Source organism: Chelonia mydas, chromosome 8, assembly GCF_015237465.2.
Source record: "Chelonia mydas isolate rCheMyd1 chromosome 8, rCheMyd1.pri.v2, whole genome shotgun sequence".
Lineage (NCBI taxonomy): Eukaryota > Metazoa > Chordata > Testudines > Cheloniidae > Chelonia > Chelonia mydas.
Genome location: NC_057854.1, coordinates 30,857,189 through 30,875,264, shown reverse-complemented (window position 1 = coordinate 30,875,264; position 18,076 = coordinate 30,857,189). Strand labels below are relative to the sequence as shown.

Below are 18,076 nucleotides of genomic sequence, written 5' to 3'. Positions count from 1 at the left end.
TCATCCTGCAAATCCCTGAATTCTTGACAAAAAACTTCCTTTAGCAAGAGCTGGCCTTTCTTACACAGCTTCTGGATAGGGTTGTATACCATATAAAAGAAACATACTATGAGGTCTGCTAACCAACCAGCAGCCAAAATACTAGGAAGGAGGCCAGATATCTTCATACAAGCCTGCCCGCAGCTACGACAGTGTGGCTAAGGGCTCCGTGGGAACAATTAATATTTTCATTATTCAGTTGAAGTTTAAGGCCAGATACTCAAACTCCATTTCTGTGTGAGGAAAACAGCAGGTGCACTATTTCACTTGAAATGTAGATCAATTAAGCCCCAACCATGCAATAAATTCCACACAGATGGACCCCTGAATCTCTGCAAAGCTCATTACAGGATCAGGGCTTAGACATCCAAGTACCTTCTTGTGGCTGCAAATCAAGAACTTATATCTAAATGAGCAAAAGAAATTGCTGATTAAAACTGATACCCACATTCATTTGTGTCTGCAAAAACTGACATCAGCTTAAGTCTCAGCTGAAAACATGGCCCACTGTATATATGGATAGAGTGTCATTCTTTCACACTTTCTACATCTAAAATTCACATTTGGTTTCTTCACCTACTTCATTTTAGGCAAGGCTGGGCACCAGAGAGAAGATATGATGTAAGTATATTTCAGAGCAAACACTATTTTACAATTAGAAGATTTTAAAGTATGTGTTACAATAGAATTAAAAAACTTGCATAAGCTGGTAGTTCTGTTTAACATGGACTAGTTCCTTTACATACTTATGCAGTAGAACCTCCAAGTTACGAACACCAGAGTTACAAACTGATCGATCAACCACACACATCTCATTTGGAATCAGAAGTATGCAATCAGGTAGCAGAGATTTAAAAAAGCAAATATTGTACAGTTTATTACTGTGTTAAATGTAAACTACTAAAAAATAAAGGGAAAGTTTAAAAAAAGATTTGACAAGGTAAGTATGCTTGTTTTATTTAAACAAAGTTGGTTAAAAGCAGCATTTTTCTTCTGCATAGTAAAGTTTCAAAGCTGTATTAAGTCGATGTTCTGTTGTTAACTTTTGAAACAACAACCATAATGTTTTTGTTCAGAGTTACAAAATGTTCAGAGTTACAAACAACCTCCATTCCCGAGCTGTTCATAACTGAGGTTCTCCTGTAGTTCCTTCTTAGCACAGAGCTTTATTTTCAGTCAGTTTCCTCCACACAAATTTGCTCCAGGACAATTTAATCCCTGGATATGTTATTTTAGATATTAGAGGCATTATAAAGAAAAGGCAGAGTGTCAAGGCCCAGATTTTTTTTTCTAAAGGTACTAGTTATTTTGTATACCCCAGTTTGAGGCTCCCCCGACTTGATAGATCTTAAAGGAACTTCAGAGTGCTGAACTCCTGCTCTGGAAACTATGACAATTTACCTCAGCTGAAGTTCTGTCCTCTGACCTCTTTAAGCTGGTTCAAGTTATGCACCCAAAAACTGACGCACCTAAATCACTACTCACTTTTGAAAATCTAGACCTGTGATTTCCTTGCCTCACTACCACAATTAAAAAAAATGAATTTGGTGTTTCACAAAGACAATGATATCAATGTATTAGGTAAATGTAGGCAGCCCATCTTGAATTACCTGCATACTCAAAAATCACCTACTTTTCTATTGTAGCTTTTGTAAAGAGATAATATTTTTAAGAGTTATGATATTATAAACCTCTTAATGTTCATTGTTGTTGTTTTTTTCCCCTCTCTCCCCAGGAAGAAGATGAGTGTAAGTGCTTAAATTATTTTACATTCTCTCTCTCTGTTAAAAAGCTCAAATGAAAGACTGCACAGATCTATTTATAGTTACTACTGTAAAATAAAAAAGGTAGCACAGCATAACTTGACAGACTGTAGGAATCTTCAAAAATGTCACACAAATTTAAGTAATGAAGCCACAAAAAACAGGAAGTTGGAGCATATCAACAATTTCTTCCAGTCAGCCAGTTACAAGACACCAGTATTTTCTACGCTTATCTAAATGTATTACAATTTTATAACCATTAACTTAGTATATATCTGTACAAATATTTCCATGGAGCACCTAAAAAGCAGGAATGAAAACCTAGTGACCTCTTGATCTACTACAAGATAATTGGCCAGACCCTGCTTGCATTCTTCCAACATATAGTGCTATCAACTTCATGTGAGTATAGTCCTAATGACTCATGTGAGCAAAGAGTAATATTTGGCTCAAATAATAATAATAATAATAATAATAATAGCATTTATAAGTTATCCCACCTCACAGTTCCTGAGATGCTGTGTAATGCTTTATAACAAAAATAATGTATATGGACCAAAGTTGTAAAATTCACTTTTTGCTTTCCAACATGCCAACGTCTAAGGTTGACTATATCAGAGTTTTGGTTCATCCCATTAAAAATTGAGGCCATTTACACAATTCTGATCTGAATTCACATTCTGAACCTCCACCCCTATTGCCAATCCAACTTGGGCTGAGAGTAGTGCCAAAGGAGAGCAAGTTTATAATGCTATAGATCTTTGGCGTGGTAGCCCAATTGTCTGCTGACCCATACAATGAAGATGGCATCAGAACACAAATCCCTGAGGCGGAGGATGCACAATAAAGAAGTCTCAAATCCAATGGTCAGCAATGTCATGCAGAGAAAGCTGACTAGGGGACTTTGTCTTTAATTTTAGTGTAATATTTTAGTTAAGGGGTTTCTAAAGCTGGACTGTAGCTTATCTAATGTTTCAGAAGCAAACACGATAAAAAAAACTTGACATTTTCTACTGAATTTTCCACCTCTAAAATGAATACACAAGAATAAACCATCTACCATCAATAAATTAATGTTCCAAGATCCAGTATACTGTTCTGAAGGGCTTTTTAATGACAGATTGCTCCATTGCTTGTATCTGATTAGATAGACGGCTGTCTGCAGTGTGATAGTATTCGTTCACTTCACCCCTTTTTACAAGCTGCTTTTACGAGTACCCATGGTAACCTCACGCTAATATTTTTAGCTAGCTCTCTTTTCCTCTTCACAGCAATCCCCCAGAGACCAGCACAACAGCTATCTTTGCCCCCCTTCAGCTCCAACACATTCCCTTCAAGGACTGTCAAGCCACCCCCTAAACACAGTCCTTCAGGATCCAACAGTATGCCTGGATCATATGCAGAAAGGTTTGTTGCACTAGTTATTGTCTCACTTATTTTGAGCTATTACTTGTTAAGGAATGAGAGTGTATATGATGCTGTACAAGACCCAAAAGAACACATGATTACTACCCAAAGAGTTTAATATCTACAGGCCAGATCCTTAGCTCCCCTCTGTTTGCTTTGGGCTTTTTCCACCATCTTAGGGGAATCCCTCAGTGCTGTAAAGCCATGATACCCAAGACCTTAAGTCTCTATATAATCCAAAGATACAGACAATATATATCAGATACACTAGGATGCTCTCTTAGTTCTACATTAAGAGAGGAGTCTATTAGGACCTCTTTGGTAAGAGCTACAATTAGACACTAATTTTGGGTCCTTCAATTTTTGAGTGCCCCGCTAAAGGCATTTATCTATTTCTCCCATTCTTTCTCTGCCTTGTCTATTGAGATTGTAAACTCTCTTGGGGGCAGAGACTGTCTTATTATACATCTGTGTAGTGCCTATCTCAATGGGGTTCTGATCCCAGAAGGAGGATTCTAGGCATTACTGTAGCACTTGCAGTTCCCATTGACTTCAACTGGAATTGTGGGTACTCAGTCCCTGTTTAAAAAAAAAAAGTCAGGCCTTAGGTGTCTACAGCTGGACATCCAAAATTAGATGCCTCTTCTTAAAAGAAGAGCCTGAGACACTATGATAATATACATTTTAGTCAGAGCCTTTTTTGCAGAACACCCAAAGAGAGGTTCATTTGGACACTGGAAAAGAGGAGCCCTTGGCAGTGGGTTCTTAGTTAGGTGAAACTTTTCTGGGAAAAAGAGATAAGATCTGATAAACTCATTGTTGCCTTTGGCTGCTGTCATTTTGGGACTGCCAAGAGAGCTGGTTTCAATTATAGAAATTTCTAACAAGAAGCTGAAAAGGCCTTTGTAGAGCTTATAAAGAGGGGCTGAATAGTTCAGCAAAAGCAGAACAAACAAACTAAGCATAGATGAGACTAGAAGTGTGAACTCAGTCACTGGCACAGCTCTTGTCAAGTTTTTGCACCTCCTGGAACTTGAATGTTTGAGTGATGCTTGTTCTTCAGCCAAGGCGGGGGGTGGGGGGGAACGATGACACAGAAGGGGGGAAGTTTTGGGGAAATTCCAGAATGAGTAACAGTTTGTAATTTTGCTTCATATACTCCCTTTATGAGGAAAGAGCTTGGGAGGGGGTCATGGGTTGGAAACCCAACAGAGATATAGGTTCTAGAGGGAAATTAGGTTCCAATTGTACTGATCTTGAAATGGTCCCTATAGGAGTAGTAGTGCCATGGACTGTTCCCTGCCCCTCTGCACCTTATCTCCGAGTGCCAGACCTCGAGGAGAGTTAATGGTGGCGATAATTACCATGTGAATTTTCATACAGGGCAGACCAGGATGTCTTTATCTGTCATGGGTGCTAAAAAGAAAGGAGGATGGAACCCTTTGGGGACATGCACTATGTACGCTTCCATCTTTGTACCGCATGTAGCACAAAGGGGCTCAGGTATGGATCTGTGCCTCTGGGAGCTGCCACAGTATAAAATATTAAATAATATAGTTATAGCAACATACCCTATGTGTGTTAAACTTCAATTTCATTGATTTCTTTAACAGTACTAACAGCCTTTCTTCAAGCGGATCACTACCACCACGCTTTCAGCTAGGTTTGTATTCTGTGCACCTGGATTTCCACTCCAAATGTAATGAAATCTTACGGTTGCAGCACATGATATCTGTCATGGATGCTCAGCTTTTGGATTTAAAAGCAATAAAAAACTATCAAATACAGTGCTTAAAGTGGGTGGGTGGGGGAAGGCACATTCCTACCCCACCAGGAGTAAAGAATGCATTTTATTTTCATATTAGATGCTCTGGTCCATCTCTTTACTCCTGCAGCAGCAGCACCAAAAGGGTCTCTGAGGAGCACACTTTAAGCATTGTTTTACCAGAACTGCTACTCCCAGATTATGATAGACCCCTAACTTTTTCAGATCACTTTAAACATTGGTTAGTTAACTTCTTTAGTTCATTTAGTCTATGTTTAAGGTGTTTTTTTTTTCTTGTTAAATTTTGGCAATGCTGTCTATATAGTTAAGGCACTGATAAAATTTGATATAACTGTTTGCTTCACTAGAGCTATAATTTAAAAGCACTAGTCTCAGATTACTATCTATTGACTACATTCATGCTGAAGGTCCCATGTGATTATATCATTCCAATAACGATTTGTGTGATGGTAGGGAAAAGCAATGAATGTTTCAGATCTGTATAATGCTACACCAATACCTTGGCTGGTATGAAAGACATTTCCAAGATGAAATTAAGTTTGTCTCAGCTACATATTTAATTCGCAAAAAATACTGTAATTAAAAATAAGCAACATTGAAAATCATGATCTCTTGGAATAACATTCAAGAATGTTCAACACTGGTAGCTGTTACCATTTAAATTGTCCAAGGTTTCCACAAAGAAAAAAAAAGCAGCAATTTTTTTCTCTCTCCAATACAATTTTATAAACTTGTAGCAGAGCGACCTTGTGGTTTGTAACTGTAGAAGTTCAAAGAAAAGGAGGACTTGTGGCACCTTAGAGACTAACAAATTTATTTGAGCATAAGTAGATGTTAGTCTCTAAGGTGCCACAAGTCCTCCTTTTCTTTTTGCGGATACAGACTAACACGGCTGCTACTCTGAAACCTGTAGAAGTTCAGGTTAGCTGTAGCTAAGGTAACTGAAGATACTGTCATAGTTAAATTATTGAGATACAGTTCATCGTCTGTAATTCCTATTTCAAATACAGTTGCCTTTGAGGCATCCATAGCTACTGAAGTTCCATTAAAATCCATGGGAGTAACCATCATGTATACCGAAGATGAATTTGTCCCATTACATAAAGAAATCTAGGTCAGATTCTCAATTGCACTAAGTGTGAGTATATTTTTCACCCACTTTAAGGCCCCTTATGCTGCCTGAGTGGTGTAAAGAGGCCTTGATATTACTGAGAATCAAAGTCCTAAACTACACTCTAATATCTGCTCCATAGAGTAAGTTTTATCTTTCTGTTTTTAATTTAAATTTATTCTGGAACTTTAAAGGTAACATCAATAGAGCTCCTTCAAAAGGCCCAGCAGATGGCAGACCTCCATTACCAATTCCTAACAGGCAGATTGTGCAGCCACCAAGCATGGATGAAGATGAGGTATAATAATGTGACTCATAGGTAGGGGGGTATACAGGGTCAAGTGCCCCCCACCCCCCGTGATTTTGCTTGGCCTGGAGGAGGGGGAGGAAGAAGGGGTCCCTTCTCCTGTTGTACCTGCCCCGTGACATGCTCAGCCCGTCCCTCAGAGCTGGTCCAGGCCAGGAGCAGAAGGGGCAGGACCAGCCACTTCTCACACTGGCCACTCAGGGTCTCATTGCTCTGTGCAGCATGGCTGCCTGAGAGAAAGCCCCTTTCTCCACAGCCCATTTTTGGCTCACTCGGTCCATCCCCCAGCACTGAGCCCGGGCGGGGGGCAGCCCACCACTGCCACCTCCTCCCAGATGGGCTGTCTCTCAGGCAGCTGCCGTGCTGCACACAGCAGCAACCCGTAGTGACTGGCTTCAGCCACATGAGAAGCAGCTCCATCCCGCTCCTTGCCCGGGCCTAGCTGCCAGTGAGAGCAGCCGACATGCTGGGGGGAAGGCACATCGGGAGAAGGACAGAGCGCCCTCCCCACCTCCTGTTCAGGTAACTCTGGTGAAGCAGGGGTAGTAGGGCTGGGGGGCTCACTGGCAGAGGAGATCTGTGGGGCAGTCACGTCATCCCTTTTAGATTGTGGCCCCAAGAATGGGGAGGCATGAATCATCTATGATGTGACAGACATTAATCCTAATCACTTTGCACAGCAAATCAACTAAATGTGAGACTATGTTTTACCTAAATTGGTTTTCTAGTCAGCAGTTATTCTTTGGTAAACACTGTTGCATTTGCTGCTGGTTTGCCTTGCGATGTCCAACCTTTGTTCCTTACTTGGTCTTCACCAAACAAAAGAGGAGTGAAGATACAGCAAACACGTACAGTGAAACAGTCAGAAGCTATAGTGAAGTTTACTAGACCACTTCCTGTCTTGCAAAGATGCACTGAAGTACCCGCAGATGGTTTGGGCTCAATTCTCCTCTCAAATAAACCAACCTAAAATGGGTGAGAGAAGAAAATTCGGTCTCTCCAAGTACAGTTCTACTCTATATTTCTTTGAAGACCACTTCCACTTAGCACCTGATTTTTGCTAATGCATTGAATAGTCATGTAAGACAGGTTTGTGTGTGCATGGGTTTGGTGCTTGGGAGCCCACAGCAAGCCACCGTTCTAAACTCAGCTGATGGTAAAAATAGGAGAGACCTAAGGTGTCTGTGACTCATCTGGACATAACAAAAGAAATGTTACAGGAAATAGAATGTTTACCAAAAACCTAAGGTCCTCACTTCTCTGGTTTCCATGGTAGCAAGGTGGCAGCATGTGCAAACACCTTCAAAGAGTATTGGAATGATTAAATCAACTTAACAAGGTCAAAACTAAAAATGCTCATCTCTGTATCTGGAAATAAACTACTTCCCCTTCCCCTCCTCCATTTAAATTCTTCTCTATTTCTGTGCACGTACGTTTATAACATAGCATAAATTAATTCACTGACACCCAACTTTCTCCTCTTTCCCTCCCAAAAAAAAAAAACAAAACAAAAGTTTCAGGACTCATTGAATGCAGAGTGGTATGTTGCAGACATCAGCCGGCAGGAAGCAGAAGCAGCTCTTAGGAATATAAATAAGGTACAGTGTTAGCAGTTACTCTTAAATGGATATAGAAATACTTGGCACATTGTTTAAATGGTTTGTGTCCTGATATATGTCTTTGCATTCATATAGAAAAAGTGAATGAACACAACTTTTACATAAAGAGATTCTAGTCCAGATTTTCTCCAGGCCACTATCAATGTACCCGCAAAATGTCATGGCACATCCTATATATGTGTGTGTGGAGGGGGAGAGGTAGTGGTGGTGTACACACATACACACACACCTGCATTTACCCAAACAGAAAGGTACTTACACAGACTGATTAAGCATACAGTGTTCTGATTGGCAAAGCATTACCAGAGGGCTATTAAAAACTTGGATCAGTAAGGAAGAAACTAAGCACACATGGGCACCTTTCTTAAACTATTCTAAAAATAGTCCTCATTTACAGACAGCCCACCAACATGAAGCAAATACTCACCAGCAACCACACAACAAAAACACTAACCCAGGAACCTATCCTTGCAACATAGCCCGATGCCAGCTCTGTCCACATATCTATTCAAGTGGCACCATCATAGGACCTAATCACATCAGCCATGCCATCAGGGGCTCTTTCACCTGCACATCTACCAATATGAAATATGCCATCGTGTGCTAGCAATGCCCCTCTGCCATGTACATTGGCCAAACCAGACAGTCTCTACGCAAAAAGATTAAATGGACACAAATCTGACATCAGGAATCATAACATTCAAAAACCAGTAGGAGAAAGTAACAGACTTAAAGGTGGCAATTTTGCAATAGAAAAGCTTCAAAACCAGACTCCAACGAGAAACTGCTGAACTGGAATTAATTTCGCCATGTTAAGTATCCTCACACCTTCTTGTCAACTGTCTGAAATGGGCCATCTTGATTATCACCACAAAAGTTTTTTTTTCCTCCTGCTGATAATAGCTCATCTTAATTAATTAACCTCTTAGAGTTGGTATAGCAACTTCCACCTTTTCATGTTCTCTGTGTGTGTATATATATATATAAATAAATCTTCTTACTATATATTCCATTCTATGCATCTGATGAAGTGGGCTGTAGTCCACGAAAGCTTATGCTCAAATAAATTTGTTAGTCTCTAAGATGCCACAAGTACTCCTGGTCTTTCTAAAACCACAGTTCACACATACCATAAAGACTGAACTCACCCCCTTCTTGGGGGTGGGGTTTATTACAAAGAATACAACAAAAAACAACACAGGTCAGCTCAGATCCAGGCTCAGCTGATGTCTAAGGATTATTAAGCCCATACTCTAGATCAGTGGTGGACAACCTGCAGGCTGCATGCGGCCCGTCAAGGTAATCCACTAGCGGGCCTCAAGATAGTTTGTTTACATTGACTGTCCGCAAGCACGGCTGCCCGCAGCTCCCAGTGGCCGCGATTTGCTGTTCCCGGCCAATGGGAGCTGCAGGAAGCGGCACAGGCCACGAGGACCATAATGGTAATATAATTTTTATATGTAAGATGGAATAATGAGTGGGGAGAGCTTCACATGGTAGGGAGCTCAATAGAAACTTTTGTCTCCAGGAGGTAAGATCATCTATGGAAGAAACTTGCATCCCTCTAGCTAATCCACTTTTCCTAAAGATATTTTAAACCAGCACTCACTGGGAGGGACATATTTCATTTCCCCATTTCCCTCCCATTCCCTCCAGTTCCCCTTATGCAGCAGGCTAGAACATTCCAAGATTGTCTAAACCTCTAAGTGTAGCAGACTGCATCCCTTTCAGCTTTGTACAAAAGTCCCCAAAGCACCAGTGGGTTTCACCTTTTGGGCTGAAATCCTGGCTTCTCTGAAGTCAGTGGAAGTTTTGCCAACAACTTCACTAAGGCCAGAATTTCACACATAACATTTTGCTAAGTGTCCCAAAATCACAGTAATTTTTCTCTCTAAAATTACTATTACTGCATCTGAACTAGCCTTTGAAATGGGACATTTTAGATAACAGATTGCAAGGCTTTGTTTCTGTTTTGCTTCTTTCTTTAAGAAATTAGTCTAACTTCCTCAAAGCTGTAGTTGCAATTGTTCTCTTTCTGAAAAATTAGAATCCAGAATGAATGTGCATTTAGAAACAAACTCTGCATTCTACTTATGTGGTTGCTATGTTGGTCAAAAATTGATTTGATTTTCATGTGCATTCTTTTAGGATGGGACATTCTTGGTGAGAGACAGCTCAAGAAAAACTTATACACATCCATACGTACTGATGGTATTATACAAAGATAAAGTATATAATATTCAGATTCGTTATCAGGAGCAAAATCAAGTTTACTTGTTAGGAACTGGCCTGAAAGGAAAAGAGGTACAGTATGTTTCTTTCTTTGCATCATCCCCTCCCCCTCAACCAGTGTCCAGCAGTTTTACTAAGAAGAATGTCACTTAGTTCACTGAAGGTATTCCAGATACAAACTGGTGTAGCGAAGAGCAGAATCGGGCCCAGTGACTCAAATTCAAGAAAAACTGATTGCCTTATAATACCTCACAACTTCACTGGGTGGCTGAAATTTTGGACAAGAATGTTCCATGGAGATATCCAAGATGGGAAGACCAGTACTGGAAGCAAATGCTGATGCAGTGGTAGATGACCTCGTGGTCTATTCCAATACAGCAATTTATCCAAAACTTAGTCACAAGAGAGCATCAAATAGTCACAGTCTAAATAAATAGTACTGCTTTAGCCTGAGAAGTAGTGAGAATCTTGATGACACCCCCCAACCGCCTTTGTTTTTAATCCACAGGATTTTTCTTCAGTGGCAGATATTATTGATTACTTTCAAAGAACACCCCTTCTGCTGATTGATGGAAAAGACCGCGGTTCAAGAAACCAATGCAAGTTAACATACGCTGCAGGATCTACTTAGAAGAAAGCTTAATGTCTGTGATCAACGGTCTACAAGAACATACAAACCTCATGATATTTCCATTTGTATTCAGCTAACTGAAATTATGGATTAAAATTCCTTTTGATTTTAATGAAAAAATATAATTATCTCATTTTAAAGTGTGTTTTTAAAAAAACAGATTTGCAAAATACTTTCTACAATGTATTTATTACTCTCCATTGTTCATACACTGCATGAAAACTCTACATGAGAGTGATGTCATTTTCCAACCTCCATCTCACATGTGAAGTGTTCTCCATTCCATATTGCAGGATCACATGTGGTTTACATAGCAGAGAATTACACTGCTTTCTTACAAAGCAAAACTATGCAAACTATTGTTCACGTCAAGTTTATGGTACCAATTACATTAAGCTGCAAACTGAAATCAATTAATGTCTGTATAATGCTTGTACAGTACAGAGTAACTGCTAGTGACTGTTACCTGTATTGAAAGATTGTATTGTTTACTTTGATATATTTTATGTAAGTTGATATAAAATTTAAAAAAAATGTGTGTAAATTGAGTCAATAAAAATGCCATATGTCACAGTCCACTTTTCAGTAGAGACCTGCACTTTATGGCTACATTTATTATAATGGTAGGAACTATGTGACTTGTTAGTTTAATGGTCTATATGGTATATGTTCCTTCTTCTACATGATCTAGAGACAACTTTCATTCCCAAATCCGTCCCTGTATAGATTGGGTCCCAAGAACGCATAACCTTGCACCCACTCCTTTCTGCAAAGAACAGGTTCTGAAAACGGCAATGTAACTGGGTCTCACCGCATCTAGTGATAGACCCTGTCTCTATCTCAGTTTCTTTACTCTCAGGGTTCTCAAAAACTATTCCTGACTTTTGTGCATATCAAATAAACACCTCTCCCAGGATCCAGTACATGAACACAGCTCAACAAACAAAGACAGACATCCAACGCCTAGCATCAGGTCTTACTCAGGGAGTGAGATCACATGGCTCAGCCACCAATTGTATTCTCTTGATGCGGGTCAAGAGAAAATTAACTTCTTCTGACCATCAGTAGGAGCCACAGGCTGAACCCCTAAACAAATGGCATCTCCCTTCAAATACCTACCTGTACTGGCCTGTCCAGACTACTTTCTTCTAGAATGACCCTTCCTCAGAACCTCCTAATTCCCTCTTCAGGAATTTTGCTCCTGTCCTTCAGGCCTTTACCTTTAGCTGGTAAACTCCAGTCAGGCTTTTACCTTTAGCTGGTGCAGCAAACCCAGACCCAGGTCCCTCTGCTGCTAGGTACCCTTCAAGAACCTCCTTCCTTCCTGGAGGTCTATCTCCTTTCATCCTGAGAAGACTCACTTTTATATAAAGCACAACCCCTGACTACCATCATGTGATGTTTAGTCACCTGACCAAGCCACAGGCTTACATCCAAACTCATTACCCAGGGAGTAGACAACCAAGCAGGGTGGGGCTGATAGGCCTGGGATAAGTGCCTATTCCACATTTTTTATGAAACTGACATTTTCTGTCTTAAAATATAAACTGTAATTCAGAATCAGTTATAAATATTAGGCCCCAGAGTTTTTCCCACTGACTTAATAAGGAACAGGACGGGTCCCATTATTTGTCTAAGATCTTATATTTAATTCCATTTTCTGGCATGTGCATGGTTTGAGTCTTGCTTCTAAGTTTGTCAGCCTTACTCCTCCCTTAGTATCTTGTAGCTGGCTGCATTAGGGGGTCACTACAGGCAGAGGAATGGCTTTCAGGAAGTCACCTGCTATTTTACTCATAGCTATAGGTTTGTAGTGAGGACGACAGTTGGGCAAATAAAGCGTCATGCCATTTTTTTCCCTCCCTGTGCTGTTTTCTTGCCCTTGAGCTCATCTGGGCTTAGCACTACCTTTCCAAGTTGGGAAACAATGATCTAGCTGGTAGTAAATAGTTCTAATTTTGTTACCAGTTGGTCTCGATTCAGATCAGTTAACTTGACATGAAATACGTCATGTCCTATAAACAATTTCCTGAGCCATCTAGTTTCCCATGTCACTGTTCTCAGCAACCTCAGCTGTTTAATAAAAAGGGGGATTTTGGAAAATGTATAGGCTATGGACCAATTATTTGCCTTTTTATTATTTTAGTTGTTTCTGAGTTATTCAAATATTTGTTTTTCACATATTGAAACATTCTTCAGATACTACTTTTCATACTCTGATAACACAAAATGTCATATTATAAAAGCTTCAACCAGAGCAGAAAACCATGCTGAAATTTTAATGGCTTAAAGAATTGGTAATGGAAGCATCAGCATGGAACTTGATGGAATTAGGTAATTCCTCAAAATTTGTTTTCTTTTCTTCTACCTCCCTTGAAACTTTGGTCTTCACAGGATGACTGAAGTTCAAAGTAAGGTCACAGAGCAGCAGTTGACTTTGCACTGTTAGAAAAAGTACAGTATACAGTCATGAACATTTACTGTATAATAGGTATCATATGGGTCGAAACTTACTGTAGAGGTTTGGGTTTTTTTTACTGTAGAGTATTCATCATTCAACTCTTCTGTAAATTAAAAGGATAATAGCATTTCTCCAAGGCATTTAAATACAATTTGTTATTAGTGTGTTACTATATATCTTTTGTTAGGAAGCTATGGTATGCACTTGCTAAAGAATTAACTGTTATCTAGCAGGACTTTTCCATGTTTGGTTAATATTAGCCTATTTTTTGTACAGTAAATATGATTTTATTAATTTTTCACTATAAGGGAACAAATTCTTGTTTCATAAAATAGAAGGAACAACATAGTCACAAAATCTGCATGAGTTCATTAGCAGCTGTGAAATGTACTCAGAGCTAAATAAAAGATAGAACAGATTATTTAGCATAAGTAGATAGATATATTTCAAGGGACCACTCAAGGTGAAGTGGCTCATTAACAATCCACCAGTCATGGGAGGGAAAGAAAGAGGGGGAGGCAACTGGGGGGAGTGAGGGGGGCATTGTTAGTGGGTTACAGATTGTTATAAAAAGCCATAATTCCAGTGCAAAGACTGAATAGAGACACTGGATATAACAATCCATAACCCCACCCCCTGCCCTAGTTCCTTACTTCCCCTTCTCCCCTCCCCACCCGCCTGCCCGCCCCAGCCCCTGCTTCCTTTCCCTCTCCCATGACTGGAGAGGTGTTAACAGGCCACTTCATCTTGAATGGTTGCTTGAAATATGTGTTAAGTACTACTAAACAATCCTTGTATTTAGCTGACATTCTGAGTACATTTCCCAGACCCGAAGAAGGGCTCTGTGTAAGCTCGAAATCTAATCTCTCACCACCAGAAGTTGATCCCATAAAACGTATTATCTCACCCGCCTTGTGTCTCTAATATCCTGCCACCGACATGGCTACAACAACATTGCATCAAACAATTCAGTCATTTCCCCATTAGTTTGATGATAGATACACTCAGAATTACCATTTAGCTTCTTCAACTCACTGGACATTTTATCAATATTTTTAATTGCAGTTTCCAGGCTAAACTGCTGGTCAGCAACATCACTCTTAAACATCTATAGGAAACACAAATAACATCAGAATTGGTATTATATATGTGCAATCTTTGAGCATTAGTAGTTTTGAATTTTTCATTCAATTTTTTTTTAAAAAGTGCATTTTTGAAAACGAGAGACATGCAAAAAAAAATTTTTAAGAGTTCCAGTTTTCATCAAAACCAAAAATGTTGGTTTTATGTTTTATGTTTCCCATCAGGCATGACCACTTTTTCTGTTATTCCTTTTTACAACTGGATGCAATAGAATGAAAATTGCCCAGGGTTCTCTCTCCTCCCCCTAAATGGGGTTAACTTAAATGTTCAGAAAAAAAATATCTCTTTTTATTATTTTAATTAAAACAACTTAGTAGCAAAAACACGTAAAAATCAGCAAGATTCTTATGAGGTTTTCTCTTTCACTTGTCTGGTTTAAAAATACCCCATTGTGAGCTTATAAAAGAAGAATGAGAAAATGTAGTGCCAAAAGATACTTAATACACTGAAAGCAAAGCTTGTAATGAAAAAAACAACAAGGAATCCTTGTGGCACCTTATAGACTAACAGATTTATTTGGGCCTCAGCTTATCTACACTGGCAATTAACAGCAATTAACAGCGCTGCAACTTTCTCCATTTGGGGGGGAGGGGGTGAAAAAACACCCTCCTGAGCGCAACAAGTTGCAGCGCTGTAAAGCACCAGTGTAAACAGTGCCACAGAGCTGGGAGCTATGCCCCTGGTTGAGGTGTTTTTTTTAGAGTGCTGGGAGAGAGCGCTGCACCGTGACCACACAAGGCATGTTAAAGAGTTGCCGCTTTAGCATTGCCAGTGTAGACTAGCCAGCTACCACTCTGAAACTTGTAATGAAAGTTAATCCTAAATTATACGTATTAGCCACAAGATGGAGCCATTACAAAATTAATATAGACAAGAGAAATTAAATATATTAATGAAAACTTATACCATATGACAGATGCTTATTAATACATATAACTATCCTGGCAATTCTATAGCTAAGATCCTACTACTCATTTTTTATCTCCTGACCAAACTTTTTTTTTCCTTTTTTTAGTTTCTAGGGGGTAAAGCCATTTTTTGAGAAATAAGAGCATTAAACCATTTGAAAGCAAGTAGCAAATTTTAAGACTGTTCCAATTTTTAACTGCCTGTACTTTTTTTTTAAACAGAGCTGCTTCCAGAAAAACATACACAAAAAGAAATGTCAGATGCATTGATTTTTTCTTGTCATTCTAAGTTTATATATAGTTTGTGAGAATCACCTTGGAAGTGTAACAAAGTATAATAATTTATTTGGAAAAGCTCTGGGAAGTTTCCTAAATGAGCAATATGTTTATGCCTCCAAGCGTTCTTAGGTGATAAGTTGCAACAATAAAAACAAACTTACCTTTAACATAGATGTTTTGTCCAGTTTCTTATTCCTGCAAGCTGGGGAGCTTGTTATCATGTAAACATCATTAACCAGAGACAAAGGAGTACTAAAGAGAAGGGGGAAAGTGTGCCTCACACTTTTGCAGTAAAGTAAAATATCCTTGCATTGCAGAGACAAATTAAAATGTAGGACTGGGTAACACTGATTACATTTTTATTTTCATTAGTGTCATTTCAAATGAGTGGGTACCTTTTTTAAATAAGAAATCTTTTACTTTTCTAAATCTAAATGTTTCTATTAACTGATTTGGCCTTCCTTTAAACTGCTATGAGTTAAGGACTGACCATAAATTACTGAAAAGGTACCTTTGCAGTAGTTTCAGCCATGATCCTGAGATCAAAATTATGAACATTCTGAAGGTTGGCCTTCAATTCCTCCTACAAAATCATAAAACACTAATAGTCTGTGCTTATATGACACCTTTTATCTAAGAATCTAAAAACATTTTACCCAAATGGGTAATTAACACCAATTCACAGATGGGTAAACTAAGGCACAGAGAGAATATGTAATTTACCCAATGTCACAGAGCAAGTCAGCGGCAGAGTTGGGAATAACCACCAGATCTCCTCATACCCAGCCTCCTGGTCTAACCACTAAACAACACTCCCTCACTTTGACATTTAAGTTTGTGTTGTGTGTCATCACTGGAAACAGAAAATTTCATGAACTTGTGGGGGGAAAACAGGCCTGTTTTGATGTTCATGAGGTACCTATATGATTCACAAAGGCTATACATAGTGAAAGGACACGGATTTGATCTGTGCAAGGCAGCCAAAATGCATACAGCCCTGTTTTGATGATCACAAGAAGCAGGCAACAATGAGATGAGACCCCGGTAGAGTGTTTGCAGAAGGGCTCAATATGAACACGGAAAACCCAACGCCAGTGTTTGCCTGAAGGGAGTCCCCCTGTATGGTCTTGGTTTGGGGATCTCCTAGTCAGGACTCTAGGATATATATGAAATCAGTGAGGTGTAGCTGCAGGGAACTCAGACACAGCCCCACCTCACACACGCACAAGCTAAGGTGCAGCACAGCGCCCTGAGTGCTGGCTCCCCAAAAGCAGGAGCCCTCTGGCCTGAACGTCCTGCCCCTGCGGAGAGCCCTGTTTGGACCAAGTAAATGCCGGGAGTGGCAGTGCTGGGCCCCTCAGCACTCCACCCCGGGACTTGCACTCCTTTGTCCACCCTGCTGGAGCCCGGTAGCTCCCCAGCAGGCCTGAGCCTCCCCCCACACCCAGTGGGAGACTCGCCTTTCTCCACAAAACAAGATAAACCTGCTGCCACCGGAAACAGGAAGTGCCATGGCTTCCTGTGAGCCCAAAGCAAGGCATGCTGGGAACTGTAGTTCAGCTGACAGCCCTGGGCTGCTGGTTCAGCAGCTTTGGTGACCTCTAGGTGCCAAGCAGCTGCCCCTCCCCCAAACTGCACAAGACCCTGTTTGTACCTTGAGCTGGGTCCAAACACAGCCCTATATACACAGCCTTTAGGAGACACCTTTTCAAGCTGTTCTATAAAAGATGTCCCTTTTTAGAGAACATGTCCCCTTTTGAGAACATGAAGGCCAGACATTTATTTTTAAGTAAATAAAAACTGAAATTTTCACTTAAATCAGACGACTTCAAGAGATGGGGTTTTACAGGGGCTGGGGAGGAGGGGAATAATAAATTTTGCAGGAGGATTAAAGAGGGAGGAGGAAAGGTAAAAGGGTTAGAGGAGGCAACTAAAGAACTGTGTTAAGACTGGATGTCTACAGAAAAAGTTTCATCTCATCGTATTGAGACATTATTTATACTGAAACAACAAGGATTCCGGTGGCACTTTAAAGACTAACAGATTTATTTGGGCATAAGCTTTCGTGAGTAAATGATCCTTCAGATGCATCTGAAGAAGTGTTTTTTTACCCACGAAAGCTTATGCCCAAATAAATCTGTTAGTCTTTAAGGTGCCACCAGACTCCTTGTTGTTTTTGTGGATTCAGACTAACACAGCTACCCCTTGATACTTAATTATTTATACAGAAAACCAGACTGGCCTCTGGAGATTTGAAAGTTGTTGCATAGTACAGCAGCAATAGTGATAACCTTAGTGATAACCAATTATTTTCATCTCTTTACACTCGCACAGATGTGTGTAGATTTCATTTATACTGATTTCAGACCTTGTCAAGGACCTGGCTTGGA

The 18,076-nt window shown here is 39.9% G+C and overlaps 2 protein-coding genes across 3 annotated transcripts in view; one reads left to right on the top strand and one right to left on the bottom strand.

The window, feature by feature from the left end:
• Positions 1-11,473, top strand: part of LCP2 (lymphocyte cytosolic protein 2) — a 52,089-nt gene extending 40,616 nt beyond the window's left edge. The window contains exons 14-21 of the mRNA XM_007071459.4: positions 630-660; positions 1,775-1,787; positions 3,074-3,209; positions 4,823-4,872; positions 6,301-6,404; positions 7,928-8,011; positions 10,181-10,336; positions 10,773-11,473. Coding sequence (XP_007071521.1) covers positions 630-660; positions 1,775-1,787; positions 3,074-3,209; positions 4,823-4,872; positions 6,301-6,404; positions 7,928-8,011; positions 10,181-10,336; positions 10,773-10,895 — 697 coding nt within the window. The 3' untranslated portion in view covers positions 10,896-11,473. The remainder of the gene's footprint in view (positions 1-629; positions 661-1,774; positions 1,788-3,073; positions 3,210-4,822; positions 4,873-6,300; positions 6,405-7,927; positions 8,012-10,180; positions 10,337-10,772) is intronic.
• A 133-nt stretch (positions 11,474-11,606) lies between these two features.
• C8H5orf58 (chromosome 8 C5orf58 homolog) lies at positions 11,607-17,186 on the bottom strand. Of its 2 annotated transcripts, none has more exons than XM_043520981.1 (3): positions 17,147-17,186; positions 14,371-14,464; positions 11,607-13,337 (listed from the first exon to the last, which is right to left on the bottom strand). In XM_043520981.1, exons 2-3 carry the CDS (start codon positions 14,462-14,464, stop codon positions 13,174-13,176), a joined length of 258 nt encoding a protein of 85 aa, XP_043376916.1. In that variant the 5' UTR covers positions 17,147-17,186; the 3' UTR covers positions 11,607-13,173. The 2 variants fall into 2 exon arrangements, with proteins under 2 accessions (XP_043376916.1, XP_043376915.1); XM_043520980.1 differs by lacking the exon at positions 17,147-17,186 and adding an exon at positions 15,848-17,138.
• Positions 17,187-18,076: the final 890 nt, after the last annotated feature.

Bases quoted from the DNA above. Each gene is read 5' to 3' on its own strand.
- C8H5orf58 (XM_043520980.1), bottom strand. From the start codon at position 15,907: ATGATAACAAGCTCCCCAGCTTGCAGGAATAAGAAACTGGACAAAACA. The intron at 14,465-15,847 runs GTAAGTTTGTTT...TGTTTCCTATAG, and splicing joins ACAAAACATCTATGTTAAAG to ATGTTTAAGAGTGATGTTGC. The intron at 13,338-14,370 runs GTAATTCTGAGT...TTTTTCTAACAG, and splicing joins TGAGTTGAAGAAGCTAAATG to TGCAAAGTCAACTGCTGCTC.